Source organism: Mus musculus, chromosome 1 (genome assembly GCF_000001635.26).
Source record: "Mus musculus strain C57BL/6J chromosome 1, GRCm38.p6 C57BL/6J".
Lineage (NCBI taxonomy): Eukaryota > Metazoa > Chordata > Mammalia > Rodentia > Muridae > Mus > Mus musculus.
In genome coordinates this window covers 37,515,178-37,542,377 of record NC_000067.6, presented here as the reverse complement: position 1 = coordinate 37,542,377, position 27,200 = coordinate 37,515,178, and the positions used below count along the sequence as shown (strand labels likewise).

The following is a 27,200-nucleotide window of genomic DNA, read 5'->3' as shown; positions in this document are numbered from 1 at the left end:
ATCTTGAAGTCTAGTGCTGGGTTGCTAACTGTCAATGTTTTAGGCACAGTTATACAGGGAATTTAGCTCTATTTCCCCCCAAAGTAGAAAGCAAAGCTGCCACTGGGTTTATCATGCTTCTCCCATACCCCGGCTGGTGCAGAGCTGGGGGAAGAAGACTGTGAGCCTCTTTTGGGATTTTGAAAACAGCTTAGGAACAACGGAGAGAAATCTCACCACAGGAGAGCTGAGAAACCTATAAATATAATAGCTAATTATTAAACACTTAATTTTGAGACAAAAAAAAAACGTCCCCCCCAAAAACAAAAACCCCTCATTCCGATGTTGTATACTAGAGTTTTCTATTTTTGAATTACTGTCGTCTTCTGATCCAGATATTTATTGCCTTGGTGTTTGCCAGGAACAAGGCTGTTTCCTAGTTTTTTGATTTCTTGTATGTCTTTGCAGTGTTGTTGGGAGGATTATGGTAACAGGGAGGACAGACACATCTCTTATCTTATTAGCTCTGTAACCACAGGTAAACTCTTTAACCTTTTAAGCTCATCTGTGAGAAATGGGGATTAACATATATGATAAGCAATTAAAGATTTGCCGGGATTATGGTAAGAAGCAATTAAAGATCTTAATATATGCCAGGCTTGATAGCTAACAGATAACGTGCACAGGGGCAGGCCACTCACGTTTTCTATAGATGTCCATCCATTTCGATCTGAAACCAGTTTTAAACTTTAAGAAATGGTCATCTGACACGTGCTCAAGAGAGAAGGGAAGACTAACACTGCATAGTAGAAAAATCGGGGACATTAGCACTGAGTGGTGTGCCTTTAAACCCTAGTCATATTTGTTGCTTCTAGTTGCTCCAAATGGTCCTCCCTGCGTCTCTGCCTCCTCCTGGAAGCTGGAGGATAACGATGCTCCTCACTGATGCTGGCAGTGTAATGCTTGGAACAGCGGGCCTTGGAAGCTATGGTTGGATTAGAGCCAGGACCTGTCACCGCGCCTGGACCGCCAGAAGATGGGACCCAGAGCTAGGAGGAAAGGCCATGGTGACCAGGTTGTATTCCGTGGGCTCACTGGGGCCTTTGTTGCCTCCCGAGGTTGCATGCGCTCAGGCCGGAGGGTACAAGCCAGATGTGGCGGCTGCGCTCCAGCCCCGGCCGCAACACCGATGCAAAAAGGGGCTGGGGAGAAATATATAGGCTGCTCTATTGCGCCGTTGAGTGACAGGCTGGCCGGCCACTGGCAGCGGCGGCGGGGCGCTTAGGGAAGTGGCGGCCAATGGCTGGCGGGAACTGGGGCGGGGGCTGGGCAGGGGCTGTCCCTGGCGAGGGCGGGGCGCGCGGCCCGCGGCGGCGGAGGCGGCTCCAGCAGCGACGCCGGCGGCCGCGGCAGAAGCGCCCTGGCCCGCGGCAGGTGAGGAGCGCGGGGCGCCGGGCAGGGGGCGGCCAGGAGGAGTACGGCGGGGTCCGCGGAACACCCACCTGCTGGTGGCTGAGGCGGGGCGTCCCGAGGCCGCCGTCCGATCGCGCGCGCACCGGGCCTCGGAACCGGGAGCGGGGCGCGGGCCGGCCGCCCTCCGCGCCTCGCCGCAGCCGCAGCCCCTCGGTGCTGCGCTCCTTCCCGGTGGTTGGCCTGGAGCCTCGGGCGGTCCCGGAGCACCGGGAAAGTGCAGTGCTGTGTGCGCGTGCACCGAGACCAAGAGTTGCGGGCAGGATCCCGCGACTGGAGGGTTGGAAGGCTGGAGGGTTGGAGGGCTGGGGGGCTGGGGGGCTGGAGGTGGCGCCGCCGCGGGGCAGGTAGGGCGGGGGCCGCTTGCCTGCGGGGAACTAAGATGTTCCGGGAGGTACGGGGGGAGCGAGCCCGGATTCCTCCCAGGCCTGGGTTTCCTCCATCCCATGGAAGCGGCGAGTGGGATCCCCTCCCCGACCTCAGGTGGGGTCTCGGACCCCTCCAGGTGTGACAGGTGATGTCTGGAAGGCTTGGCGTTAAGTGGTGGCAGTGGTACGCTTCCCGCGCCCGCTTTTATTTCTCTAAGCGTTGTGATCTCAGGAGCGGGTTCACGGCTTACATTTAGAATTCGGAAATAGCTGTAGATGGTATGTTATCTTCTTCGAGCCTGCCATCTATTTTGCTGTTGTGCTTTTTGCTGCCGACAAATTATTTAGTAAAAGATAAAAGAATGACATGGTTATTCACTTGAATGTAAAAATCTAAATTTAGAATCATGTAACACGCGCTCTGTGGTTCAGGCTCCTTTCTCTTCCAAATGCTTAAAGAATAGTTTTACTAACAGGTTATGGTGACATAGGTTCCATTAACCCCTGAGTGTAAATCATAACACATACTAGACAATGAAATTATGTAAGCTGTATAAAAGAAATATTTATGTTCTCTAAGTGGAAAGGGCATGAGTTTTTCATAATTGCGGTTTATAAAGTTGTGCAGGCTTACGTCATGGTGTTCATTGATCCGGGGTGTCATGAATCGTGCCTCTTGTTCTTTCAGGCACCTCTGTTTTGTCTGTGGGATGCTGATGAAGGACTCTACCAAATGTTAACCAAAGTGTTCTTAGCCGTGGAACATATGGGATATTTCAGAGAACACTTTAAAAACTTAATTAAAAAAAAAAAACAAACCCAGATGCAAGATTGTTAAATCTATTAACAAAACATATTCCTCATTCTGCGGTTTAGAGTTGAAGCCTCTTTTGGAGGATGGAGGAATGGCTAGTTACGTAGTCATTTTTTTGTTCAAAGACTTGGTTGTTATCAATTAATATAGCCAGGACAGTCTTAAGGTAAGGGCGGTAGATAAGTATTCACATATGTGGCCTCGGACACAAATGTAGGTCACCTGTGTCTAACGAGCCAGCCTCAAGCTGCCTGGGGTGGTTTAAGGGTACGAGGTGTGTTCTGTTTCCTCCTCTCTGGAGATTTCATTCACGTGTGCTTCACGATGAAGCTTAGTTTGGAAAACCCTGGTGTAAAATGAATAGCTGCATTCCGGTGGAGTGTAACACTCCTCCTCCTTTTGAGATGTCAGAACTTATTAGTAGAATTCCCTAACCGTATCTTCCCTAAAATGGGGTTTGCTAACTTCTTAGGCCCAGTATTTAATACTCCATATGCTTCTGGGGTATTATGGATGGCTAATCTATAGCATTTATACTTTTATATAGGCTTCATTTGTATGTAATAAAACAACTTCTCTCTCTCTCTCTCTCTCTCTCTCTCTCTCTCTCTCTCTCTCTCTCTTTGTTGTTGTTTCTTGAAACAGGATTTCTCTGTGTAGCCTTGGCTGTCCTGGAACTTGCTCTGTAGACCAGACTGGCCTCGAACTCATAGATATCTGTCTGTCTTTGCCTCCCAAGTGCTTGCATTAATGGCATGGGCCACCACCACTTAGCTTAATAAAAACTTTTTTTTTTAAAGATTTATATATTTATTATGTATATAGCACTCTGCTTGCATGTATCCCTACAGGCCAGAAGAGGGCATCAGATCTCATTACAGATGGTTGTGAGCCGCCATGTGGTTGCTGGGAATTGAACTCAGGCCTTCTGGAAGAGCAGACAGTGCTCTTAACTGCTGAGCAATCTCTCCAGCCCCATTAATAAAACCTTTTAAATTATCATTTTAGAATGATTCTGCATATCTCTACTTCCTGATTTATGTCAGCTAGATATTTATTCTAATAATCAGCTCTACCTGCCCTTCCCCAACAAAATCCTCCCTGAAGCAAAATATGACTATATATAGACAGAAAGTGAAAAGTGTGTTTGTATAATGTCATACCAGGCTTAAAATTCCAAGTCACAGTTTACTGAGGTAGTGCCCCTGTTCTTAGAGTCAGAAGTCATCATTGAGTGTTTTATTGAGCTAATAGATTAGGTACTTGGTGGAATTTAAAATCATTGGATTTTGTTTTCCCAGTGAGGACCTTTGGTTGTAGGTGGTCAGCATGGGCATAGTTGGGATAAAGTTAGCCATGGGAGGTGAATAAATTAGGTCTTAGCAACTTGGAGAACCTCTTTGGAATACCAGGTGCTCAGGTAGTCACAGGCCGTGCAGTGGAATGTAGTGCTTCTAGAATTTTACATGGAAATGAGAGCTCCTGGCCAGAGAAACTAACAGGCAGGCTTTGTTGGGGACTCAGGAGGGAGGGATTAGCCAAAGGCTGCAGGAAGTGGGAAATTTGTTCAGAGTTGCACATTTGGACTGTGAAATTTTCTGTTCATTCTGTAGTTTTTATACCATAACAGGCTTGTGCCTACTGCAGAACAGAAAACATTTTTTAAAATGTAATACATTTGGAAAATTTATGTTTTCTGTCGAGCCAAGTTAACACTCAGAAAGGCTCTCTAGTCTCATCTGAGCTGCGACTGTCTCCTGCAGCAACTCCGTCCTGCTGTGGTGTAAGCGGTCAATCTGAGGGACAAAAGGCAGCAGATAAGAATTCTGCCAGGCCATGGTGACACACACCTTTAATCTGAGCACTTTGGGAGGCAGAGGCAGAGGCAGTGGCAGAGGCAGACAGATCTCTGTGAGTTCGAGGGTAGACGGTAGACAGTTCTAGGCCAGCCAGAGCAACACAGGGAAACCATGTCTCAAAAAGCAGACAAACAGAAACAGAACTTAAACCTAGAAGTTACTGAAACTGAGGTTTCTCATTGGGTTTACCTCCTTGTGTATAAAATAGGGGTTGTAACGCTTGCCCTGTAAGGACTTAGTGAAGGTTTAAGTCTTGTTACTGCCCAGAATAAAGGAAAAAAGCCAGTGAAGTATAGTAACCATCCTCACCATCACACTGTCATTTGTCCCTGTGTGGTCTTCCTTGGCTAGTGGAGATTCCCAGTGATTCACAGTGCTAGAAATAGCTGAGGTTGTAGTTTGTGAATTGCCTGCAAATGGCTGCTTTAATCAGGCGTGCCCTTCCACTGAGAGATGTGTCTCTTGGGCCTGATAATTGTTTTTGGAGGTACAGTAACTCACCCCACTAGAGGCTCATTTACTGTAGCATCACAGGAAGTGGTGCTACCCCTTGGTGCCACTAGAAATCAACGCTTGCCTGACAAGCCCCTAGGGGGTGAGACCAGTTATGTCTAGCGTGGACCACGCAGGGGCTGGCTCATCTGTTGGCTTATTTTTCTCTTTGATACAGTTGGTATTTATTGAAGGCCTATCTTGTGCTGGGCATTCTACTTAGCAACCTCATGCCTTTCCAGTTCTAAAGAATTTTAGTTAGCTGAACAGCGAGCGCGGTCCTCCTCATTTCTTGAGCATCATAACCCAATGGGGTAGGCTGTGGCCGAGAGAGAGTGGGCTAGATCACTGCCTCTTCTGAACGTGTAAATATTTCCAGCTGTCTCTCTAAAACTCAAGATGAGGATATTGATAATTGTAAGGATTTTGTGGTATGTGGGATACCAGAGTCCGTCGCTTTCTTATTTCATAGATGAAATTTGGAGGCATGGAAGAAAAGAGGCACGTCAGGGCATTTCAGTAATGCCATAAGTCAGCACTGGGCAGCAGACTCTTCAAACTATTGCAGTTGTACATTCCCTTATTTTTATTTATTTTCTTAACCATTGCTTGCTCTTATGCAGCGGAATAATAACTCGGGGAGAGGGGGATGAAACTTAAGGCTCAGTTGTTAGGGATCCCTTTGGGAATCTGTGAGCCCCACAACTTCTCCCTTTAAATGAGCAACCATAAATTTTTATGTTTTCCATAGACAGAACCAGCCAGGAAGGAAGGAATACAGTTTGAAGCTTTTTTTTTTTTTTTTTTTTTTTTTTGAGGAAAAAGACCCTTATAATTCTGCTATAAGAAATGAATCATTTTAATATGGGGGTGGTCTTCATAAGTACAGTTTAGGCTTGACAAGAGTCTGCCTTTGACACTGAATAATAAATGGAGAAACCTCTGGTTTGTATTATTTAGTGAGTTTTCCTTTCGTTTCTTTCCCTGACAGGAAGAAGAAAAAGAAGCATCCCTTAGCCCCCAGCCTCTGAAAACTGCGAAGACAATCTGGAATAGCAATACCCACTGTTGCTTTGCTGCCTGACGCCTTCTGCCCAGCATCTGAAGTGAACCTCAATCATCAATTCATCAATTGCTTTTTTTTTTTTTTTTTTTTTTTTGGCCCGGGACCAAGGCGTTCTGGATTCTGTTGATTTGAGGCTGGAGAGAGACCGGTCTTGCTTGTCATCGCCAACTTGCTAACCAGTGTGATGGTGAAATGAGATGAGGCTCCGAAATGGAACTGTGGCCACTGCGCTGGTATTTGTCACGTCCTTCCTTACCCTATCCTGGTATACCACGTGGCAAAATGGGAAAGGTAAGGAGGAGGTCTCTGAACCACTGTGGGTGACAGAGTACACCATGCCACAGAGGTGAGCCGAGTGGAAATAGGTTGAGCCTGCATGCCTGCAGCTCACGCCTCTGTCTTTGTTCTGGTGGCTTTTTTTGATACAAAAATGAAACAGTTTTCTTGGACAGACTGATACAGACTTCTGACTCCTGCCCGTTTGTTTTCAGTATCTTATGATCACACTTTGGAAAGCCACATTGTGTAACAAAGGCTTTTTTTTACAAGTCATCACAATCAATACATCTTTGGTGTGCTAAACCAAAGTTTTGTATACCAGCAGTGTTGTAGAAAATACTTCGAAGAGGGTGATCAGGGCCTTCAGGAAACATACATACTAGTTAAAGTCCTGACTTGGTGGTGTGTGGCTAACGCCTCGGGCTGCATGCCTTGACAGATTGCTCCTTTGGCAATCAGGAGAAATTCTGATCGTAATATTAGAAGTTTCATAAATTATAATTGTGTGGAGACTCTAGAACTGTTGTCTGTTGATTAGAATTACTCGAAGGGGCGATGGTCTTTTGCTCTTTGTTTTGTTTTGTTTTCTCTTTTCTGGCATTGATTTAAGAAGTGCTGACGGTAGGGAGGGTGGCAGTGTTGGGGATGCTGCGTAGTCATTGTTAGAGTTTATCACCTGGGGTATTTGACGCTTGTCTTGTTGACATTGCCTTCCTGGCCCATAAAGATGATTGATTTCTGCTGTGCATTTATGTCTCTATGCCTGTGTTAGTAATACATACCTCTCTGGGCATATATACTTTATACATTTGAACCGTAGCTATGTGCATATCTGCTTGTATACCGTAAGCAGAGGGACATGAGAAACACAGGTAATCTGTGAATAAGCCTTACATTCTTTCCCCTACTTTCTGTCTTTCTGAGTTGGGTTCTAGCTCAGGCACTGGAGAAATACAGGTGAAAATTTTGCTCCAGGCAAGTTATTTGGGTATGCTTTTAAAGTCTCAGCTGAAAATTCTTTTAGAAATACATTGTATCATTCATTTAGCTATTTTGCCTGTGTGCCACCTTGACATAATTTGGATGACAAGAAGTTAGCTTCCAGGAGTTGGCTCACTCCTTCCACCAGCTGGGTCCTGGGGATTGAACTCAGGGCAATGGCTTGTGGGCAGTCGCCCTAACTCACTGAGCCTTCCTTCTGGCTTGGTTTCAGTTCTTGATTACACCTAATGAGAGGATGTAATTAGAATCGCTAGAGTCAAAGAGATGATTGTTCTTGACATAAATAAAGCTAATGACTCACCGTTAAGAAAACTGACCATAACACGAGTGCTTGTTTTTTTTTTTTTCCTATCAGGGAACTTACCTCCTGGGAGAGTTCTAGTAATACAGAAACTCCACTCTCCCTCAGTGTGGGTTTTGTTTTGGAATCTCTCTGCTTTGGATCTCGTTTCTTAAACATCAGCAACATTACTAGTGTTTTTCTTAAAGCTCCATCTATTACAATTTATGATGATATGATTATCTTTAGCATTGAGGGGGGCTGGGACAGTAGAGATGCCTTCCCCATGCAGTACTGTGTATAGTCAGATCTCTCCACCGTGGCTCTGACGTCTCCCCCATGCTGGTTTTATGCTTTGTTTTGCTCAGGCTCAGGGGTCCGCCCAGGCCTTCTGTTTGCTTGTGTAAAGCCCCTGTGTTGATTGCTACCGTTTCTGTGACCACTCTGACTGTTGAGTTTTTGGATTCTTTCTAGAGAGTTCAGGCAGTGAGACAGACTGGATTTTCCAGGGCAGACCTGATTCCACATATTCAATCTAGTATTTCCAGGTACCTTCTGCTTTGGTTATTTTGAAAGATTTCTAAAATTCTTGGCACTGCTGGACTAATTGAAACTTAAGTTTTTATTCATTCTTGGTAAAGGAATGTATATCCTTATATATACCTGGATATATGATCCCTTATATATACTCATATATATGGACCCTTACATATAACCATGGACCCTTACATATACTTGGATGTATGGTCCCTTACTTGTAACTGTATGTGTGGTCCCTTACATGTAACCGTATGTGTGGTCCCTTACATGTACCTGAATGTGTGGTCCCTTATATATACCTGGATGTGTGGTCCTTATATATACCTGGATGCATGGTTCCTTATATATAACTGTAGGTGTGGTCCCTTACATAAAGGTGTCCCTTGCCTAGCGCAGGATATTAGAAACCATGAAAATAAAGAAGAAGAATCTTCATGCCTTTGAGCAGGGACTGGCAACAAATACGGTATGGTCATCTGGGGAAGAGAGCGGTAATAGCAGAGCTTGTCCTGTTCCTTATGTATCAGCCGCTTAGTCCTCATGATCCCTAGGGCATTAGTGCCTCTGCTCTGCAGTTGGAGACATCAAATCAGGGTGTTAGAGACTCTAGCTAGCTAGCTAGGCCATGTGTTCCTTCTGTAGCAGAGGTACCTTAGAGCTCATGCTCCTAGCTAAAGTTTGCTGCCCAGAACAGTGCGGGCAGAGGCTTGTGATTCTTCATGGAGCTTTATAGAGTAGGCACGGTGTGAAAGCCAGGCCAGGAAGCGAGCACATTGGGTGCAGAGCCAATTTCTGAAAGGGAATAGGGTATGCACTCTCTGCAATTAGGAGCTGCTCATTTTGACAGGCACATGCGGGTACACAGCGTGCAGCTCCGTAGGGGCGCTAGTTTGGTTATAGTCTACATTCACTACTTGGGAGAATCAGAGCTAGCCCATGAAATTGGCATAGGTTGAGAGGAAGCTGGGATTCAGGGAAGGGAGCCAGTTCAGCAGGGCATACTGGATTCCCACATTAAAAAAAATAATAAAATAAAATAAACCAAGAGAGAATTCCAGGTTCGTGTTCGTGGAAATGGAAAGGTTGGGAAAGTTGTAGGCGGGTGCTGGGAGAATGGGACGAGAATGATTCCGAGTGTTATGCGCTGCTGTGGATCGGGTACCGTGGAACTTTCTCCACGGTCAAACACAATACAGAAACAGGAAAACCAAGTAAGTATCGCAGATCCCTGCACCTGGCCGGTCTGTGTCCGCACGCCTGACTCAGGGCCACATACATGCTCATCACGTCCCTAAGACACAGCGCCTGTGCAATGCTTGCTTCAGCAAACATGTGTTTGGGGAACTTTAAAACAGCCTTATTGAGTTATAATTTACATACTAAACAATTCAACCATTGAACATACTGACGAATAATAATTCACTGGGGGGGGGGGTAGGATGCCTACAGTAAAAATGGTTACCCTGCTGAGGTGGGGATTTAGCCGAGTGATGGAGGACTTGCTGAATAGTCATGAGGTCACTGGTGTGAGTCCCGTACCTATTAGTTATCACAGCATCTCTCTTCCCAGCCCTAGGCTGTCACTGACCAACTTCCTGCCTACGGATTTCCCCGATCAGAACTTCTTCATAAGTGGGCTGTGTAATGTGTGGGTCTTTGGTGACTATTTTTTCTTTCGGTTAGTTAGTATGCCTCCAGGTCTAACTGTGATGTGGCATAGATCAGTCTTTTTTCTTTTTTCCTAATGAATGGTGTGTGCGTGTGTGTGTGTGTGTGTGTCTATGCATGTGCTCATGTGTTTTGACTGTATGTGTACTTAATGTGTACAGGCATGTGTGTAGGACACAGGTTTAATGATTGTATTCTCCGCTATCGATCTTTTATTTATTTATTTATTTATTTATTTATATTTATGTGTCCCTATGTGTGTATGTGTACATGTGTGTAAAGGCCGGAAGAGGATGTTGGCTCCTTGGAAGGAAGCTGGAGGTACAGGTGACTGAGCTGCCCCACATGGGTGCTAGGACTGTGAGCTTCTCGGAAGTGCGGTCCCGCTCTAATGCTTGTGACTACTGAGCTGGCCCTCTCCACCTTATTTTTAGAGTCCGTGCCCTTCACTGAGCCTGGAGCTCACTGTTTTGGCTTGTCTGGCTGTCCCAGGGTCCCCTCCAATGCTGGGGTTATGGACACCATTGCAATGCCTGGTTTTTATGTAGGGATCCAGACTCGGGTCCTCCAGCTGACAGAACAAGCTCTTTACCCACCCAGCCATCTTTTCAGCCACTAATGATGTCTTTGTACAAATGTAACAAATGTGGATTCATCCTTTGATGGGTGTTTGGGTTGTCTGTACCTTTCTGCTGTTAGTGATAATGAACATGAACTTGTCTTAGGTTTTCTTTGAGGGATCTGTTGAAAAGCGGAATTTCTAGGTCCTATGGTAACTCCACTTAGTCATTTGAGGAACATCAGACTGTCAAAGTGGGTGAACCGTGATACGTTGTACTTCATGGTTTTATTTTTATCTGGGTGTGTCTGGAGCTGTGGTCTGTCTCTTTACCCAGTCTGATGACCATCTTTAAATTGTTTTGTGGGTGCATTTGTATCTAATGGGTTTTTTTTTTTGATGCAGTTAGATTTATTGTATTTCTTTTTGTTTTCCATCTTTCGTGTCCTTTCCATCCTCATTTCTTTCATTAATCAAGTTCTAGTGTAGTGTAGCAATTAAAATTATGATTTTTTTCACTGTTTCCAGGTTTTGTGTGTGTATGTGTGTATTAGTGTATCCAAACTCAACTTTAGACTTTATTATCTTAATTTTAATCCAATATAGTAATGTTACTGATTGGCTGATCAGATGGGTCGGGGGTAAAGGCTTTGCCATATAAGCCTGGTGTCTAGAGTCCAATCCATGGAACCCATGTAAAGGCCCATGTAGAGCCCCAGCTCTGCCAAATTGGTCTCTGACCTCCACACATGCGCTCGTCTGATATCATGAACTCATATGCACACACTTAACATTGAATAAGAAATACCAATCCTTGATGCCTCTGTTTGCTTTTATCCTTTCTGCCTGGTATTATTGTTACATATATTTACATCTATTAATGTTGCAAACCCAACAATGCACTGTAATTATGATCTCACATCTGCCATTATGTATTGTTGCAATTATGTTGTTACCATCTGTCTTTCCTTCCTCGGCCTGCGGAAGTTTGATCACCATTTACCCCCCCCCCCCCTGCTGTTACTGGCAGTTATTCATGCATTTCCCAACATTACAGACCCAACAATACATTATGCCTGTTATTTTATATTCTTAAGTTAAAATTGGTTAATAAAAAGAAAAAGCAGATGCATTTATCATTGTCTGTTATAGTTGCATAATTACTAACGCTCTTTGTGGGTTGTTTGGATTATCTTTTGAGGTAATTTTTTTTTTTTGTCAGACTGGAGGATGCCCTTTCTGATTTCCTGTTAGATGGGTCAGCTAGTAATGGATTCTGCTTTTGTTTATTCTAGACAATTTTATTTGACTTTTCATTTTTAAACAGGATTTAAAAAAATGTGTGTGTGTGTGTGTGTGTGTGTGTGTGTGTGTGTCTGTGTGGGTACTTGTCCTCAAGTGTGGATGCCCACTGAGGCTAGAAGAGAGCATCAGATCCCTTGGAACCAGAATGACAAGTAGTTTTGAGCAGCCTGACTGGTGCTGGGAAGTGAACTCAAGACCTTTAAAAGAGCAGTCTACACACTTTAATTCTTTATTTTATGTGTATGAGTGTTTGCTTGAATTTATGTATGTGCACCGTGTGCATGCCTGGTGCCTGAGGCCAGGGGGGAGCACCAAGGCCCCTGAGATTGAGTTGTAGACAGTTGTGAGCTGTTGTATGGTTGCTGGGATCCAAATGCAGGCCCTTAGCAAGAGCGCAAATGCTCTTCATCACGGAGCTGTCTCTCCAGCCCGCGACTTCATTTGGAAAGGCGTTTTTCCTGGACCGGGGAGTCTTGGTTGGCAGTGTTTTTGTTGTGGTTTTGAATGCCTCTTGACTAACGTGTGTGTGTGTGTGTGTGTGTGTGTGTGTGTGTGAGTGTGTGTGTGTGTGTGTGTGTGTGTGTGTGTGTGTGAGTGTGTGTGTGTGTGTGTGTGTGTGTAATCCCTGCTGAGGCAGCTGGCTATTGATCTGTTTGGATGCCCTCATACATGCTGATCTCTCTCTCTCTCTCTCTCTCTCTCTCTCTCTCTCTCGCTCTCTCTCAGCTCTCTAGATGATTGTCTGACAAACTTTCTATCATTTTCAATTGGAGTTTGCGTTACACCCCCCCTTTTTTTTCTTTTTTGAGCTCTCTGTTTTTAAAATACATATAATAATTATTTAGCTTTGATTTGTTTGAGTAATTTTCTTCCTTTTTGTTTTCTCTTCCTCCTCTTGTTCCCATTACACGCACGCACCACAGCATGACATTTGGGGTCCCCTTTTCTGAGGCATTGTTGTTCAGCGTATGTCACCTCTGTTGATCTTGCTTAAGTTTGCTAATTCTTTATTCTGCTCATGTCTGCTGTTGTATTGGGCGTCTGTATTGGAACTGTATATGCAGTGAATGTACATATATGTACATACCCAAAACTCTCTAGTGATTTTTTCCCCCTTATTTTACATATGAGATGTGCTAGCTTTCTGTGACTGTCTGAGAAAGTGAGCTGGTGGTTTCAGAGGTCTGGGTTCAGGGTCCTTTTGTCCTGTTGTCTTTGGGCCTCTGGTGGTGGAGCTATATGTCAATCAAGGTGGCGAATGTAAGGTGGACGTGGCCTGGTCACCTCATCACAGGCAGGAAGCAAAGACAGGAACTTGGTGTTGCATGCCCATAGTCCCAGCCATAGAGAGGCTGAAACAGGAGCTACCCTGGAGTGCAAGGCCAGACCGGACTGCATAGCAAGACTCTCAAAAATAAAAGCAAGCAAACAAACAAACAAAACTCCCCAATTCCCCCCTCTACACAAAGAGACAGGGCTGGGGTCCTGGGTCTGACTTTGAGTTTCCTTTCTTTAGCCTCTACCTCTAAAAGAGCCCACCATTAGTGCCACAGGCTGGTTCTACTGGGGAAGACCTTTTAGGGGCATTTAGGATCCAAAGTGAAGCCTAGGGAGATTGATTATAAGAATCAGCTCCTGGGGTTATCGTGGACAGGAAGTCCCAGGAGACCCCTGCAAGACAGTGCATCAGGCGACTGGTGGTATTAGTTTAGTCAAAGCCCAAATACCCAAGAGTAAGGTGAGCTGTCCAGGCTGGGAGGTCCAAGAACCAGGGAGTCCAAAGGCAGAATGTTCTTGCTTAGAACTCTTTCTTCTGTGTCCCCCGACCCCCTTCACTTCTCCAGGCAAAAGGGTCTGTATACAGGACAATTGGTGCTGTGTTTTATTAAAAGATAAGAAATGGCAGGATATGTTTGGTGGGGGTGCCGTAAGGTGTGGGGGAAGGGGATGCCTCTGAGGGCACATGCTGAGGCACCCTTCCCCCCTCCCCCCAGGTACCAGCCACATGGTATAGTATAGAATAGGGTTTATTCAGGACATGGGGAGGGGAGTTGAGAGAAAGGGGGAGAGGGAGAGGGAGAGGGAGAGAGGAGAGACTGGCCATGAGCACATGGGGGGGGGGGCGAGGATAGGGAGATTGTGGGAGCAGGAGCAAGAGCAAGAGGAGAGGGCAAGATCAAGAGAGCGAAGAGTGGGCAAGCAGCCTCTTTTATAGTGAGTCAGGCACACCTGGCTGTTGCCAGGTAACTGTGGGGTGGAGCCTAGACTAAATGCCAACAGTTGGTTCTATATATGAAGGACTTTCTTTGGTCAGGGTGCTCCCCGCTCCTCAGTCTATCAGTTCACATGCTAATCTCTCCCAGAAACAGGTGGACACTCCTCAAGTAATGTTTTCTCAGCTCTCTGGGCATCCCTTAACCCAGCAAAGGTGACACATAAAAGGTCCATTGGGAGGCTCGCAAGTGAGTGTATTCTTTTACTTGTCTTGTTTTTTTTAGCTCCTTTTGTTTTGTCCTTAAAATTCTCTCCTACTATTGGGATTTGATACTTACTACAATGTTGCCAAGTTTTTTTTTTTTTTTGTTTTTGTTAATGTAATTTTGAGGTAAGTTCTTACTATGTAGCTCGGACTGGCTGATCTAGAGCTCACTGTGTAGACCATACTAACCTTGACCTCAAAATCTGGCTGCCTCTGCCTCCTGAGTGTTGGGATTAAAAGTGTGCATAGTGTCATCACACTGTGCCTTTCCTTCCTGCCTATTCATTCTTTAGCATGTCTGGGGTTTGGGCAACAGGGATAGTCTGTGCGGAGTGGACATCTGGAGTCCTGCAGGCCGGAAGAAGTTGTGGGAATTTTTTTGGAGTTGCACTTACAGATAGTTGTGAGTCACCGTGTGGGTGCTGGGAATCAAACCTAGGTCCTCTGGAAGAGCAGTCCGTGCCTCTAGCTGCTGAGCTAGCTGTCTCTCCAGCCCCGTTTCTTTCTTTAAGTTGGAGCAAACCCTGCAGACCATCATCTGGCTCCACTCAAAGGCAGTCTCCGTTTCTTGCCCTTTTCAGACGCATGAGCTGTTTCTTTGCACACCTCCATGTTTTTCTTTATTTTTCGAAGACTGCAATACATTTTAGATGGGCGGATGTTAGCAGTTCTGGGTGCTGGGTCTCCCACCTTCCAGGAGCTGCTGACCTGGTTGGCTAGGCTCTTGTTAAGGTCTTGCTGGCTTATCCAGGAGGCTCCTCTCCCTGGTTATATAGTTGCTCCAGGACACTCTTCCATTCTTCTGGCTGATTGCTTTATTGGTTGTTTTTTGCGTTATTGCTCCGGTATTGCTATCAGCTGGAGAAGACAATCAGCCTTCGACTACAGCTTTTCAAATGTGTTTTCTTGGAAGATCAGTGTTGGCTATTTGACCTTGGACGAGCTGCTATCTGCCTGCTGCTTCTGCAAGTCGTAGGTCTTGGCTGTGTCGTCATCAGGCCCAGGAGACAACATGCAACCTTGTATCCAGGATGTTAGGGGACACTCTGTGAACATCAGAGCATTTTATTGAAAGCTGTCTCTTCTATTTGCAAACAAAAGCAGTTTTTTTTGTTTGTTTGTTTAAGATTTAATTTATGTATATGTTTGCATGTATTTGTGTATACATATGCCATGTGAGAACTCTGTCTGTGGAGGCCAGAAGAGAATGTCAGATCCTCTGGAGCTGGAGTTACAGGTGTGTGTGTGTGTGTGTGTGTGTGTGTGTGTGTGACTTGCTCAGTATTGTTGCTGGGAACCAAACTTGCTGCTGCTTCTTTCTTCTTCTTTCTTCTTTCTTCTTTCTTCTTTCTTCTTTCTTCTTTCTTCTTTCTTCTTTCTTCTTTCTTCTTTCTTCTTCTTCTTTTTCTTTTGTTTTTTTGAGACAGGGTTTCTCTGTATAGCCCTGGCCGTCCTGGAGCTCACTCTGTAGACCAGGCTGGCCTTGAACTCAGAAATCCACTTGCCTCTGCCTCCCAAGTGCTGGGGTTAAAGGCATGGGCCACCACTGCCTGGCTCAAACTTGCATCTTCTTAAAGCATGGTAAATGTTTTTAACATTAGTCATTTATTTCTTCAGCCCCTTAATTAAAGTTTTTTTTCTTTAGTGTGTCTGCCTATATGTGTATATTTACATATGTGCTGGTGTGTGTGTGTGTGTGTGTGTGAGAGAGAGAGAGAGAGAGAGAGAGAGAGAGAGTGAGTTCAGGCCAGTGGACCATGTCAGGTTTTGTTCCTTGGAAATGAGTCATTTTTTTTTTTTTTTTTTTTATAAAAAGACAGTCTCTTACTAGCCTGCAGCTTGCCTAATAGGCTAGAGACCTGGGGATTCTCCTGTCTCTGCCTCCCCAGTGTGGTTTCTGAGGATTCAGCTCTGGTCCTTGTGTTCCCAAGACTAGTACTTTACTGACTGAGCTATCTCCTCTACCCTAGGTTTTTCTTACAGAGCACAGAAAGCTGAGCAGAGTAGGAGAGACTAAAAGTGAGCCCAAGGTTTGTAGTACCCCATCGTTGTGAGTCCATTTAGGTCCGTTGCACAGCTTTTGAGTGCTGGGCATTGTCAGGCTCAATCTGGGACTAATGGTTCAGCCGGTCACACAAAAATCCCACTCTGCTGTACAGGAGGAGGGGGAGGGGTGCAAATGCAGTATAGAGATAAACAGTAAGCAACTGCTGCTTGCTTGAAACATTTCTAGTGCAAAATGATTTTATATATGCAATCAATTTATAAAATCTAGTCTACAGAGTTCCTTCATACTTCCCCACAGTGTTACCAACCATTGTAACAACTTACAGGGCACATTTTTTAACATTTTCTGTATTAGTGTGTGTGTCCTCGTGCACAGATGGAGGTGGGAGACAACTTGCTGGAGTTGGCTCTCCTTCCAGCACGTGGGTTGTGGGAACTGAACTCAGGGCAATAGGCTTGGCGGCAGAGGACTTTACCCATTAAGCGATCAAGTTGGCCCCAGACTACAGTTTTCTAAACCAAAAAAATTAGCTCCACTACTGGATACTTCAGCATAGACTTGCCAGCTATTTTAAAGACTTGCTGTGCCCTTGTCTGAACACTTTTCCTGGTTAGGCAGAGGAAACAGGTTTTGGTCAGACTCCCATAGGAATAGCTAGGTATGTTGTACTAGCACAAGGCAACTGTTGTGATTTTCCCGGCCTTAGGTGACAAGACTTTGGGCATTCTACCTGGAAATCGCTGGATTTTTCTTGTGGCCCTTCTCAGAAGGAACCAGGTCTTATGTTTCATTTCTTAATGTAGCTTGTATTTAGCCTCCTGCCTGCCATTCTTAAGCGTTCAGAATGCCGTCTGTCTGCTCTGACACTGAGTGATAAGAAGATGAACAGGAGGAAAGCACAGAACCTGACCCCTGAAGGAAAGCTGAGGTAGGAATGAAGGATGAGTCACAGGAGGCCACGGGAGGCCACGGGAGGCCACGGGAGGCTCACTCACCTATGCCTGGGGCCGTGGCTGGATGTCTGTGATAGGTTGTAGGAACAACTCCTTTCCATGAGGTGTCTGCAAAGACTTCCTACTAGAGGTGGTGTCCAAGTTGTTCCTAATGGAGATAGAAATAAAAGGGGAAGGCTTCACTGCCACGTAGGTGTTGGATTGCACCTATGTGTGCCCTCTTGACAGAGGGCTAACTGGTAACCTGTGTGACCCAGCAGCAGACAAAAGAGTAGATGAGAGCAGGAAGTGACCTGGGTAGACAGGAGGTCATAGGGGCTAGAAAGTTCTGTTAGCCTGGAGCAGGGTAATGTCGCAGGAGGTCTGGTGATCCTGGAGGAGTTTGTGACCACAAGTGTCATCATTTACTTCCTGTAAAATGTGTGTGCGTGTGTGTCTGTCTGTCTGTCTCTCACACACAGAGGGGACCGATTATAATGGGGCCCTTTCCTGTGAATATGCATGTGTCTTTTTTCCTTTATATGTAAAGATATGACTCAATTGTTTTAAACTTAAAGCAGTACAGTCAGACAAAAGAGGCACAAATCCCGCAAACCGTTATGTTTAAAATTACTCAAAGCTATCAGTGTGGCAGACTTCATTCTTTTCTAAAACATGCTTATTTTTTTAAATAATTATTTATAATATAAATGAATGTATAATATATTTATTTGTGTGTGTGCTTGCGTGGGCATGAGCACACGAGTGTATGAGGCCAGGAGAGGGTGTGGCACGAGGTTTAAAGGTGTTGCAGGATATTTGATCACACTATGAACCCTGAGATTTTGTTTCTAGGTGTGGTGGGCTCAACCGTTAACACACCCCTTTATTCCCTGTGGCTGGAGTACAGACACACCCTTAGCACACACCTTTATTCCCTGTGGCTGGAGTACAGACACACCCTTAGCACACACCTTTATTCCCTGTGGCTGGAGTACAGACACACCCTTAGCACACACCTTTGTCTCAAAATGAGGTTAAAGAAGGATCCAGGTATGAAAGTGAGGTCTAATTGAGTGCCAGACAAAAAGTAATGTGTCAGAGATAGATTTGACAGGCTAGGATAGGCTGAACTCTAAGGAGAAGAGAGAGCGAAGGGAAGGTACCTGAGGGGGCAGTACACACACACACACACACACACACACACACACAGACAGACAGACACACACACACAGACACACACAGAGACACACAGACACAGACACACAGACACAGACACACACACACAGACAGACACAGACAGACAGACAGACAGACACACATAAAGACACACACAGACAGACGCACACAGACAGACAGACATACACACAGACACACACACAGACAGACAGACACACACACACAGACAGACACACACACACACACAGACACACACACACACACACACACACACACACACTGAGTTGGGGGTGGGGGGAGAGACAGACAGAGACAGAGACAGAAGCCAGATTAAATCAGTCAGCTTGGAGAAGAGTTTGAGCCAGAACAAGAGTCCAGAGTTTGACCAGAGTCCAGAAAGAACAAGAAAGTGTGAGCTTATTCAGCAGTAAGTCTCAGAGGCTGAAAACATTCTAGGTCTAGATAAAATTGTACGGAGGCTAGAAGCTTCCAGGACTGGGCCTAGGTTAGCAGACGGAGGCAGTTAGCCTCAGAGACAATTATTTCTAGGAGGAAAAAAAAAAGTTGCTTTTTATATAGGTGGTAGTGAGCTGCTGTTGGGATCTGGAAACCAACGTTGAATCCTTTGCAAGTGGAATATATGAGCTTTTAACTACCGGACCCTCTCTCAGGCCCTTCTCAGGCTGTTTGTTCTGGACTTACCCACTGTAAGCCCACACTGCCCTAGGGTTTGTGTTGATTCTCCTGTCATAGTGTCCTGGGTTCTGGAGTTACAGGTTCAAGCTACCACACACAGCTCTTCTGTTTTTTAACTTCCCTAAGGTTTGAGTGTGATTATTAATTTTTATATCTTTTGGGGGCTAATAGGCAGGAAACAAAGAGTGAATGTCTCTGAGACAGACCACCATGCCCAGCAGAATTGGGGGTCACTAAGGGGCATGTTTGGAGGCAGAGGCCTATTTATTAACCCCTCTCAAGTTAAGTCTCGTCTGAGCTATCTATAGGGTTGGGTCATACTATAGTTTGGCTCTTGAGTGTCCCTAAAGACCCAAGTGTTAGAGGCTTGACAACATCGAGGGGTAGTGGACACTTTAAGTGGTGGAGTCTAGTGAGAGGTAACTCATTAAGGGCATGCTCTGAAGGGGACTGTAAGACCCTGGCCTGTTTCCTTTTCTCATCCTTGGGTGAGTGAGATGTTTCCCTAACATGTTACTTTGTGTGCCCCAGGCCAAAGCAACATGCCAAGCAGTCATGGACTGAAACCTTGGAAACTGGGCCAAAGCAAGCTTTTCCTCTTTATACAGTAATTATCTCAGGTACTTAGTAACGTAAAGCTGATGCTAGGGGATTTTTGGTTTTTTTTTCCCCCTCTCTTCTCTGAGTTAAACTTATTAGGTGCCCTCTGGATCCCACTAGGCAGAGAAGTTTCTGGCCTGTCCATGTTTTGTTGTTGTTTTGGTTACTTTAAAAAAAATTTTTTTTTTTTAAATGAATGAGGCTTTTTCCCACCTGTTGTTTTTATCCCCATTGGAAACCGACTTCTCTGGCTCCTGCCTTGTCCTAATAGATGCTGCAGACACAGTGCTCCTTTTTGGGACCTTTCTTGTTAGACTAAGCTGCCTAGAATTTTCTTGGGGTGAGAGGATGTTGCTTATCATTGTGGGTTAGATATTGGTAGCTTTTCTTTGTCTTCTTTAAGACAGGGTCTTCCTGTAGTCTAGGCCGCTCCTCGACTTGTTGTGAAACTAAGACATGACCTTTGAACGTATGAACTGTCTGCTTTCCAGGCAGGAGGCTAGGTTCACAGGTGTGTAGCGCCACACCTTATTTATATGGTGTTGGGAATCAAGCCAGGGCCTCTGGGTAAGCGCTCTACCAACTGAGCCATAGCCACAGCCCCCAAGGGCATGCATGCATATATATATATATATATATATATATATATATATATATATATGTATGTATGTATGTATGTATGTATGTATATACTTTTTTTTTAGTTTGTTGTGTGACCTCTGCACCAACCATCTTTGTTTCTTGTTTTCCTACTTCATTCCTGTGGCTTACTTCAGACCTTACACAAAATTTCCTGTTCCCTCCCACTTTGGATATCCACAAATTGATACAGCTATACATCTACATCTACAAGCTTATTTTTTATATGCTCATTAGAGGAAAGAAGAACCCAAATATATCAATAAGCCCTTTATTCAAATTAACAAAGCAGTTTGGCCACTGAGGGTCCTCTTGAGCTATTTTCTGTGTAAATATCTTCCCAGGTGTCCCCGAAAGTATCCCAGCCTACTCAACCTCTTTCCAAGCTATTTTCCTACCGGAAGGTGTGAACTAAGGTATACTTGAAGAGCTAGCTCTTCTGTAGGAACTTTCTGACAGGTCAGACTCTGGGACTTAGCAATGGCAGGCTTCAGTTCAGCCAGCCACGTTCTGCTATGCTCTCCCTACCCTTTAGATGAGCTACCCACCCCAAAGCTTTGCATGAGGGAGTCCCAGGTCCATGAAGAAAGAGCTTATTAGGTCTGGAATGTGAAGAGCCAAGTGGAAATGCCTTGTTTCTTCACGTGTAGCAAGCTGCACATGAACCTGAACTCACTTTGTAGTAGCAAGCTTTGGCTCAGAGAAGTTTTTCTTCCCTCCTTGGTTGTCATTACAAAGTAACACTCTCCCACCCCTAAGAAACTTTGTGTATACGAAGAGTTGAGTGTTTCAGGACTTGCCCCAGTCCCCAGCTAGATGTCTAGGCTTCCCTTACCCTACCTGACTTCTTTCAGCTGAAGGAAGGATAAGCTGGAGAACTTGACCTTCACATTTATGGTATAAGAGCCCGTATTTATTTGTTCATTCATCATCATTTGAATTTTATCTCAGCGTTTCCTCCCTTTCACCCAATAGCTAGATCTCATACCCTGTTTTTTTTTCTTCTCTTTCTCTCTGTGTGTGTCTGTCTGTGATGTCTGTCTGTCTGTTTGTCTGTCTGTGTTTGTGTGTGTGTGTATGTTTGTCTGTGTCTGTCCGTGTCTGTGTATGTGTCTGTGTGTGTATGTCTCTGTGTGTCTGTATGCGTGTATGTATATGCCTGTATCTGTGTGTGTGTCTGTGTATCTGTGTCTGTGTGTATATATGTGTGTGTATATATGTGTGCCTCTATCTCTGTGTGTGTCTGTGTATCTGTGTCTGTGTGTATATATGTGTGTGTATATATGTGTGTCTGTATCTGTCTGTGTATGTGTGTCTATGTGTCTGTGTCTGTATGCGTGTGTGTGTGTGTGTGTTCCTGTGAGTAGACGCACACACATATGTGTATCCTTGTCAAGGTCACTGTCAGCTCTCTTCCTCATTTGCTCTTCACTTTATTTTGTATTTATTTTTAATCATATGTATCCATATGTGCCTGTGTGTGACTATGTACACATGAGTGCAGTGCCCACAGAGGCTGGAGGAGGGCATTGGGTTCCCTAGAGGTGGGATTGCAGGCAGTTGTAAGCCACCTGACTTGGTTCCAGGATCTGAACTTGGGTCCTCTGATAGCTTTTGGGTCCTCTGTGTGCTTCTAGCTGCTGAGTTGTCTCTCTATCCTTCTTTCCATCTCATTATTTGAGACAGATCTCTCTGTAAACTTCCAGCAACACTTGGGCTAGCCTGTCAAATTTGGAAAAACCTCACTAATCTTGTAAGTTTACTCTTATCACAAGCAGGATAAGGAGCCTGTAGTCAGCGGTGCCTTTGGTATTTAATTCCCAGGGGAGATGGCATGAGCTTGGCTGATCTGTTGCAGAGTTGCTAAGGTAAACCTAGGCAGTGCAGCGCATTCATAGGCTGGTGGGGAATATGGCTGTGTGGTGGGAACTTGTAACTTTGACCCATTTGTCAGAGAGGCTCATGCTGAGTGTCCCAATGTCATGAAATGTGTGGTATCTTGAACCTATCACAAGTAGCTCACTTTTCATACTAAGTCATAGGGAAGGTCGGAGAACAGACCTGGGTTTTCTGTCTGTATGTGGTAGTAACACTTAAGACACAATATTAGACCCACTATTATATACTATATATTACTATATACTGTACACACACATATAATATACAGTGTACAATATATTATATAGTATACAGTATATAGTAGTATTAGTATATAATAGTGTATGGAATATAGAAGTATATTGGGTATAGTAGTATAAGCTAGTATATAGTATATAGTAGTATATAACATATAGTATACTATAGTATATTCTTGCGTGCTGCCCTGACTCGCCAGCAAGAAAGACGCTGCAACAGGATTCTTCTGCAACACGTTTATTGGGAGAGCTTGATTGCAGAGGCGAAGAGACCCCAAGCCCAGAACTGGTGCTGCTTATATAGGCCTAGGAGAGGCGTATCTCACACCCAGATTGGTTGTGCTTGAGTTATGCTTATCACCTCATTTGCATGCCTACATCTGATTGGTTAACTTCTCTCTCATCTGATTGGTTAATTTTGGTTAATTCTCAAAACCTCATCTTGGCAAAAGAACTTTACTGCCTATGTATGTGTGGTGGCCAGCGGAAGCCAGTGCCACCCTGCAATGGCACATGTGGCTTCCCACAGTATATAGTATTTGTTAGTGGTTATTAGTTTAGTGGTTTTAGTTACTGGTTATTAATGTTTATTAGTATATATAGTACACTATAGTATATAGTATTGTTTGTTGGTGGGTTTTCATTAAGTTCATGCCATTCACATAATGATCTGACTATAGGTAACTTTAAGTAGTTATTATTTCCTGAACCGTGAGTCATTATAGATAACTTTTAGTGGCTGTTATTTCTTCTACAATGAGTCATCGTATATAACTTATTATCCAGGGTACTTGAGAGCAAAGAGACTGTTATTAACCACTGCCCTGGGGTGTCAGTTAAGTTGGAGCTATTCTATGATGATTAGTGTTGTTAGTTTGACAGACACCAGAATCCCCCAGGAGATAGACCTCTAGGTATTCCTGTGTGGGATTATTTTGATGGTGTCAACTGCTGTAGGAAGAATTGTCCACTGTGGGCGGCACCATTCCTTGGCTGGATGCTGGATGGAGTATGTAAGTGGAGAAAGAGAGCTGAGCTGCAGCTTGCATGCGTCGATCTTTGCTTCCTAATTGTGGATGTGATGATCTGTTCCAAGCTCCTGCTGCTTGGGCTTCCCCTTGAGCTGTGAGCCAGAATAAACTCTCACTCGAGCTGCTTTTGTTAGAATGCTTTTCTTTTCTGAATATCATAGCAACAGGAAAAGAGCTAAAACTCAGACTAAAAATTGGTCTGAGACACGGAGGAGCCGTTGCTGCGATAAATCGTTGCTGTGATTTTCAGGCCTTTGGAAATGGTTTGAGGAAATAATGTTGGAAGAATTTAAAACTTGGGGCAAAAAAAGCCTGTGAGTGCTGTTAGCAGAATTTATGGTGGGATTATGGGTCCATTATTGTGGGATCTTGGAAGACAAGAATTCTGGGAGAAGTGAAGTCAGCTGGGGTGTGGTTCATGAGGTTTCAGAGGAGAACAAGGACTCTTATCAGGAAGTGGGATGGGCCTGCTTGTGTGTTATTTTGGCTCTAGAATTTTGGCTACATTCACACATGTTCTGTGTGGTTGAGTGTGAAGATAGTGAATTAATTTGTTTAGACAAGGAAGTGCCAAGACAAGCTAGTATCCAGGCTGGTTCCGAGAAAGAAGATCAGAGATCAGCATCACTGAAGAGAAACCTCAACTGCACTGGGTCAGAAGGTTCAAAAGTCCTGCCAACACTGAGTCCAGCTTGTGAAAACATAAATTTGTTTGAACAGAAACATCTTAACTGAGCGTGTGGCCAGGGCTGGGGAGGGCTTCCTGGCTCCCTGAAAGTACATCTCTGGGAGAGTCATTCCTATGGTAAGCGCATGGAAGCTGGTACAGCTGTGTTCAGCGAGGGCAGACATCATACAGTCTGCTCAAGGGAAATGATCTTTGCTCCTTTTTCCCTGATGGGACCCAGGGGTCAAGGTAGCCTGGGTTTCCTTATCTGTATGTGGGATTAAGAGTCAAGTATCCATGGGCATGCCAGAGACCTGCTTAAGGTTACCTACCTTAAGGAAAGTGTCTTTTGATGTGAATTGTGCTGTTGCTGCTGCGGTCTCCAGGGGTACTCTGCTAAACTAGTGCATTAATTGAATAATGACTCTAATTGAGACTACCATGGTAAAGGCTCAGGTCTTGGGAGAAATTTACTTAGAGGACATTAGTGGTTTTATTGGCACAGTGTTCTTGTTGACATTCCTTTTCTCTCTTCTACTTGGTTAATTGCTCACTCATCTAGTGTTTATTCAGAGCATGCTAGGTGCTGGGACGCTAGGTCCTGGTGTCGGTGTGCAAAGTGAGACAGGGGATATCCTCACTGCCATAGAGCCACTTTCGGAGATGGCGAGGGGCAGGTAACAGTGGAGCAGCTAAGACTGGGATCTTCTATCAGATAGAAGTGGGCACTAAGAGTAAATGGAGCCGGTGTGGTGTGGTGGGGGCTGAGGCAGGAGAAAAGGGATATTTGGCAGGGAGAGTCAGAAAACCCCTGAGAAAGCAGGGTGGTCTTGGAAGGCCGATAAAGCAGGGCAAGGAGGGGTGGCATTGGCAGAATGGCAGACAGGACTGAGCTCACCCTGCAGTGAGAGGGCATCAGCACCAAGGAAAGCCAGGAAACTGGATGCAGAGAAGGGGTGCTCAGAGGAAGGTGCTGTTGCAAGGGGTGCTGCTGATGGTGGCAGGTGACAGGTGAAGGCAGATGAGTTGTGCTCATAGTCCAGAGGCTCCGGATCTCAACCCTCAGGGCCCAGCTCAGCTTCTAAGTTCTCGGGATCCGGGAATATCTAATATCACTGCATGCTGATGGCCACCTTCGCTCCTGCTGTAACCATGTCTACGGCATTCATCCCCTGGTCCTGTCCCCCTAGCTGGCATGTTGGGACCTCTCTGCTCTTTCTCCCTGTGCTCTTAGGGGCCCTGACCTGATGCTCATTATTTCCCTATTGTTTTCTTCTGGCACCGCTGGTAAGCGCAGTTCTCCTAGACAGGAGATCAAGAGCCTTCAAGGGAAAGCTTACTGCTTGTTGAGTGGTAACTCCCCCCTCCTGCCTTCTGTGTGTGTGTGTGTGTGTACACGCATGTGCACACATGTGCTCCTTTGTGCACCTGGAGGTCAGCAGACAACCTTAAGGACTCACCTTCAGACTCATTTCAGGCAGGATCTTTTGTTTTGTTGTTGTTTACTGTTTGATAAGCCGGGCTAGCAAGCCTGTGAGCTTCTGGGGATTTGCCTGTTTCAATCTTACACCGCATCCCAGTGTGCTGCCTTTATTTTTGTATCTGAGCTCAGCTCCTCATCCTTGTATGGCATGTGCTTTGTCCGCTGAGCCATCTCCCTAGCCCCATGTTGTATGCTTTTTAAATTAAGCCCTCTGTGTGTGTATAATTGTAAACTGTGTATAGTGTGCACATAGGCAGGTGAGTTCATCCAGGTGCCAGCAGAAGCCAGAGGCCAGGGACCTCTGATCCTATGGAGCTGGGGATGAGAATAGCTGTGAGCTGCCTGACCTGGGTGCTGTGAACTTGCATCCTCTGGAAGACTTGCTGTGAACTCAGGATCCTTGTGTATCAGTCTCCCGAGGGCACTGGGGATACAGGCATGCACACGCCCTAGCTTAGATGTCCTCTGACTACTTGGAAGACTGTGTGCAGTGTCTTTTGGTGATTATTAAGGTGAGTCCTATATTCATTGTATATGACCCATCTGCTCTTAGCATCTTTTGTTCTTGTTGCGCCGAGGTTTGAACTATGAACCTTGCACGTGCTGAACAGTTGTGCTCTGTCACCGATTCTCAGCTACATCGCTAGCTCTAGAAACTTCTAAAGCTTCTCCTTACTTATGTTCTTTGTTCTTTGTCTTTTCTGTACTAGCTAGAAACAGCATAATGGGTAGAAGTGACAGAATAGACAGACTTGCTTTGTTCCTAAGAGGTCCGGTGTGATTAATTTCAGTGCAGATCTTTTAAAAGTTATAGGCATTTTTTTTTATCATTTGAGGAACCGCCTCTCATAGATGTAGGAAGTTCCCAGTTTATTGATAGTGTATTAAAAAAAAAAACAATGAATGCTTGGTTGTGTCATGTGGTTTAATTGACCTCTGACATCCAATCAAACATGTATTCATTGTTATCTCATCCTAGATTTTATGTGTATGATGATAACTATGAAACTCACTTTTGGTTTTACTGGTATTTCTGTATGGATTAAGTTGGGAAGAGCTAATACCCTGAAATATCTGAATATTTGTGTCTTTGTTTCAGAATAATCATGAAGTTTTTCCATATATACATTGTTAGGTTTGTATCTGTGTGTGTGTGTGTGTGTGTGTGTGTGTGTGTGCATGCACATGTGTGCGTGTGCTCTCTAAGATAATACCATTTTTTAAAAATTCTGGTTGTTCATTGCTGCAATACAGGAAACCAATTGCCCCAGCCATACCCCTCCCACACATGTCTGTATAGCTCATTTATATAGTTACCTCTACCCAGCAGCTTTGTTCAAATTATATTTTAGTCCCAGAAGATCTTGTGGCTGTTTCTTCCTTCGACATCTGTGTAGCCTTTCTTTGTCTTGTCTTGTTGCCCTCGTGAGGCCTCTAGTGCAGCATTAAACCATTCCGTTTTTAGTGTGAGTGTAGGCTCAACCGTAGGGCTTTTTTGTAAGTGTGGGTTTCTCTCTCTCTCTCTCTCTCTCTCTCTCTCTCTCTCTCTCTCTCTCTCCTTCCTTCCTTCCTTCCTTCCTTCCTTCCTTCCTTCCTTCCTTCCTTCCTTCCGGCTTTTTAGAGACAGGGTTTCTCTGTGTAGCCCTGGCTGTCCTGGAACTCACTCTGTA

The 27,200-nt window shown here is 44.9% G+C and overlaps 1 protein-coding gene across 11 annotated transcripts in view; it reads left to right on the top strand.

Moving 5' to 3' along the window:
* The first annotated feature begins 1,317 nt into the window (after window positions 1-1,317).
* Window positions 1,318-27,200, top strand: part of Mgat4a (mannoside acetylglucosaminyltransferase 4, isoenzyme A) — a 101,721-nt gene continuing 75,838 nt past the window's right edge. For 6 of the 11 annotated variants that reach the window (XM_017320966.1, XM_006496026.2, XM_017320961.2 and 3 more), the window contains exons 1-2: window positions 1,331-1,413; window positions 5,974-6,339. Coding sequence is in view for 6 of the 11 variants with exons in the window: in XM_017320961.2 (XP_017176450.1) it covers window positions 6,246-6,339 (94 nt within the window). In the remaining 5 variants the exon portion in view is untranslated. The other 5 variants (XM_017320964.2, XM_011238526.3, NM_173870.3 and 2 more) reach the window with 5 other exon arrangements.